Source organism: Salvelinus sp. IW2-2015, linkage group LG4q.2 (assembly GCF_002910315.2).
Source record: "Salvelinus sp. IW2-2015 linkage group LG4q.2, ASM291031v2, whole genome shotgun sequence".
NCBI lineage: Eukaryota > Metazoa > Chordata > Actinopteri > Salmoniformes > Salmonidae > Salvelinus > Salvelinus sp. IW2-2015.
Window position 1 is genome coordinate 15,621,749 of NC_036843.1, and position 4,877 is coordinate 15,626,625.

Sequence of the window (4,877 nt, forward strand, 5' to 3'; positions counted from 1 at the left end):
TTTTAATGGACGAAAGTTGAATGCGATAGTGCCGTCTGACTAATGAATGGGACTGTATAGTAGCTATACTCCACCTCCAAAACCGGGCTCATGCTCTCTGCCGCTCTCTCTCTCATCTCTCCTCTTCTCTGCCGCGTCTCTCTCTCTCTCTCTCTCCTCTCATCTTGCCGCTCTCTCTCTCTCTCTCTGCCGCTACTCTCTCTCTCTCTCTCTCTCTCTCTGCCGCTCTCTCTCTTCTATGTATTTTCCAGGCCAAAAAAACTGACATTGAAAGGCTACAAGCAGTACTGGTGCACGTTCAAGGACATCACAATTTCCTGCTACAAGAGCAAAGAGGAGGCTCATGGGACACCCTCCCTCCAAATGAATCTAAGAGGTACCAGGACCCCCCCCCACACACACACACTGAAGAAGGCAACAGTTCCTTTATGACCTAAGTGTGTGTGATCCCCAGTGGTGTGTTATGGATGGTTTTAACCCCCTCCTGTTCCCTTCCTCTTTTCCTTGTCTTTGTAGGTTGCGAGGTAACACCAGATGTGAACATTTCCAGTCAGAAATTCAACATCAAGTTGCTAATCCCAGTGGCTGACGGCATGAACGAGATCTGGCTGCGGTGTGATGCTGTGAGTGTGGCTCTCTGGCTTCCTCTGGCTGCATGGAGGACCATCTGTCACAATGTCAAGAATGCAATACATTTACTCATGGTGTTACATTTAAAAGCGACTTGGAAACATATTAAGACTGATCAGATTTGTGCCAATAGTTGGAGTGTAGGTGAAAATATTGCAGTTACCACATACATGGGAAAGTACCCTAGGACCTAATGAAAAGCCTTGTATGTCATTGGCCTCAGCATAACCACCACCTCCCTCCTTCCCATGCAGGAGAAGCCATATGCCCACTGGATGGCAGCGTGCCGCCTGGCCTCTAAGGGGAAGACCATGGCAGACAGCTCCTATAACCTGGAGGTCCAGAACATTCTGTCCTTCCTCAAGATGCAGCACATGAACCCTGACCCGCAGTTCATCGCCGAGCCAGCTGTCACCAACGACATCAACTCTGAGTGCCTGGTGTCGCCGCGCTACCTGAAGAAGTACAAGAACAAGCAGGTAACTAGCCAGGGGCTGTGTGGAGAGGATACCCCATCAATGTAGACAAGAGATGATTGGCCCATCACTCCCTGGATTCAAATACGCATGCATACAGATGCATATTTCTACACTGCAAGTGAACTGACAAAAGCTATGTCAACAACCCTTAATCATGTTCAGATGAGTTGATGTTAGTCAGGTGAAGGTTTAAGGATAGTCTAGGATGGAGAGAGACGAAGGGGGAGGAGATGGGCAGAGCAGTGTTCAGGGTAGAGATTGTTGTTTACTTCCCAGCTGGCCTGGGGTGCCTCCTGGCATCTGGGTTGTCCTGCACAGGAATGCAACCGCCCTCGACCCCTCCCGCTCCAAGGGGAACCCAGGACAGCAGTCTAAAGGAGAGGATTACCACAAGTCACGCTCAAAGGCTATCTCCTTACTCTAATCAGCTTCCTTCCCTAGTCTCCCTTCTGTCATGTACCTCTGAAAGGAAGCTAGTTGACTGGATTGAGGTCCACCATGTTAATTTCACCCATCCATATCCTACCAGATCTGTGCTCAAGTAACAGTATTGCTTCTGTCCCTCTCTTCGCCCCATCCTGGGCTTGAACCAGGGACCCTCTGCACACATCAACGGTCACCCACGAGCGAGTGATGTCACCGATTTTAAACGCTACTAGCGCGCACCGCTAACTAGCTAGCCATTTCACACCAGTTACACACAAGAAGGAAAGAAGAAGAGGAAACTAATATATTACTAAAGGTTGAGAGTCACAGCCAGAGAAAGAGACTCAACCTAAAGGAGTTGTCTTACTGAGAAATCCGAAACAAACCACCAAAAGCCAATCAATGACAGTCACATTTACGCATTAGGCCCTCATAGGCAGAGATTAACTTACGTTTTTAAGTAACAGTAAAATTGTGCTCTTTATTTATCAAATTCCAACGTATATAACAGGCTGATGCGTATACCGGTAACAATGAGAGGGGGAGTGGTCTTCCCACGCTTACTCACTCAATGTGGTTCTGATTTAAGCTGTGTAGGAAAAGTGGGAGGTTCTTTTTTGTGTGTGTTGGTTAAGTGATGTCTCGGTACTAGTCTGGGTTTGGACTGTAACCATAGCTTCAGCCTTACGTGAATCTCTGTCGTCTAGAAGAAGAGCATAGGCAAAGACCACTCATAGTGTGAGTGAGAAGGGAGGAGAGAGCTAATCAAACAGGAAATGTCTATCCAGGGTCGACATCCTAAAAACAGTCATTACCGTGTCTGCTGGATCACACTGGAATGGTGTTTTTGTCCCAAAGAAGGAGACAGACTGGTTTATTCTGCATTGCTGCCCAAAAACAGGATAGGTGTGTGTGTGTCGTATGCATGTGTGAGAAAAAATGTGCCTCCCCTCAGATCTCATAGTAGCACCCCTCCTAGGTTCTCTCCACAGGCCTGCGGGTCTGTCTGTATGGGACTGTGGTTCTGGCCCAGCTCCAGTCTCAGTTCGGGGCTCTGAGCTCCAGCCAGGCAGGCAGGGGATGTTCCTAAGGCACCACATGAAACACCCCTCACTTCTCTGCCTGGACAGGGCCGCTGGCGGTGTGTTCAGAGAAGGTGTGTGTGTCCTTCATGAGACTGTGTGTATGTACTGTAGTTGTGTATGTGAGAGAGTGCAGGTATTGTATGCTTGTGGACATACAGTTGTTTGGGAGTTTGTTTGTTTGGGAGCTTCAGGAAATGAGTCCTGTCTGGGAATGCAGAGTGGGAAACCAGGCTGGGAAAAGCCACTCTTTCAGCTACTCAGTTGCAGGTCAATGTTTTTCATCATGAATCTTGTTCTGGTGAAAGCTTTGCAGAGTGGTCACTAGCTGGCACAGCCATAAAGTCATAACATTTTAAACCTAACCTTAACCACACTGCTAACCCTAATGTCTAACCCTAACCTGAAATTAAGACCAAAAAGCACATTTTTGGTGTCATGAATTTCTACAAAATAGCAAATGTTTTCATTCTACGGGGAATTGCTCAGTTCTGCGTTCATGACGACTCATGACAATAAAGGTCAACCTGCCACTGCGTCAGTCAGCTGTGCTGTGGGAGAGATGCTTGCAGGGTGCTGCCTCTACTCTTTCCTTTTTTTTTCTCCATACTTCCTCTCCTCCGACTCCCCCGATGTGACTTCCACGCTGCAATTCCCAGCAGATATGCAAAGGAATTTATAGATCACTGGGAGTTAGGCTAGATGGATTCCTAACTTCCTAGCTAAACATAGTTTTACATAAGAGAAAGCAAACTGGGCAGGCACAATAACAAACAACAGGATATTGCTAGATAATCTAATGCAGAGGGCTGTAGTGGTGTTTACTTGAGCTGTGTGATGCCTTGGTATGTGTTCCCACCGTGTGGGCATGAAATGAATTGCATACACAAGATGAATGGCCTGCCCTACTAGTACAGTAGCTACTTAACTCTAAAATTAAACAAGATTTACTGTCATAAAAGCTCCAATGAAATGTTTCAAACTTGTAAATCAATTAAATCAGTTTGTGTAATAATTTGTGTCCTAAACCCTCTGCTTGCCCTGACAGATATACTGACACTGCTGCTGGTTTCTCTCCCTATGGAGACTGCTGCTGGTTTCTCTCCCTATGGAGACTGCTGCTGGTTTTTCTACCTATGGAGACTGCTGCTGCTGCTGGTTTCTCTCCCTATGGAGACTGCTGCTGGTTTCTCTCCCCATGGAGACTGCTGCTGCTGCTGGTTTCTCTCCCTATGGAGACTGCTGCTGCTGCTGGTTTCTCTCCCTATGGAGACTGCTGCTGCTACTGGTTTCTCTCCCTATGGAGACTGCTGCTGCTGGTTTCTCTCCCTATGGAGACTGCTGCTGGTTTCTCTCCCCATGGAGACTGCTGCTGCTGCTACTGGTTTCTCTCCCTATGGAGACTGCTGCTGCTGCTGGTTTCTCTCCCTATGGAGACTGCGCTGGGTTTCTCTCCCTATGGAGACTGACTGCTGGTCATTTCTCTCCCCATGGAGACTGCTCTGCACTGGTTTCTCCCCATGGAGACTGCTGCTGCTACTGGTTCTCTCCCAATGGAGACTGCTGCTGCTACTGGTTTTCTCTCCCCAGGAGACTGCTGCTGCTACTGGTTTTCTCTCCCCTTGGAGACTGCTGCTGCTACTTGGTTTCTCTCCCGATGGAACTGCTTCTGCTACTGTTCTCTCCCCCATGGAGACTGCTGCTGCTCTGTTTCTCTCCCCATGGAGACTGCTGCGCTGGTTCTCTCCCCTGGAGACTGCTGCTGCTGCTGCTTTCTCTCCCATGGAGACTGCTGCTGCTTTCTCTCCCATGGAGACTCTTGCTGTTCTCTCCCCATGGAGACTGCTGCTGCGCTGTTTCTCTCCCATGGAGACTGCTGCTGCTGCTGCGTTTATCTCTCCCTGGAGACTGCTGCTGCTGCTGCTTTCCTCTCCCTATGGAGACTGCTAGCCTGCTGGTGCTCTCTCCTATGAGAACTGGCTGATGGTTTTCTTCTGGTGCTTCTCTCCTACTGGAGACTGTCTGCTGGTTTCTCTCCCTGAAGACTGCTGCTGCTAGCTTGTTTCTCGCTCCCTATGGAGACTGCGCTGCGGTTTCTCTCCCCAGGAGACTGCTGTCTGGTTCTCTCCCTACGGAGACTGCTTCCTGGTTTCTCTCCCTCATGGACGAGCTGCTGGCGTTTCTCTCCCCTATGAGACTGCTGCTGCTGCTGGTTTCTCTCCCTATGGAGACTGCTGCTGACTGGCTGGTGTTCTCTCCC

General features: G+C 49.0%; 1 protein-coding gene across 1 annotated transcript in view; it reads left to right on the forward strand.

Moving 5' to 3' along the window:
- Window positions 1-4,877, forward strand: part of LOC111963404 (fermitin family homolog 2) — an 85,590-nt gene that overhangs the window by 74,517 nt on the left and 6,196 nt on the right. The window contains 3 exon segments of the mRNA XM_070443402.1: window positions 252-376; window positions 517-623; window positions 885-1,109. Coding sequence (XP_070299503.1) covers window positions 252-376; window positions 517-623; window positions 885-1,109 — 457 coding nt within the window.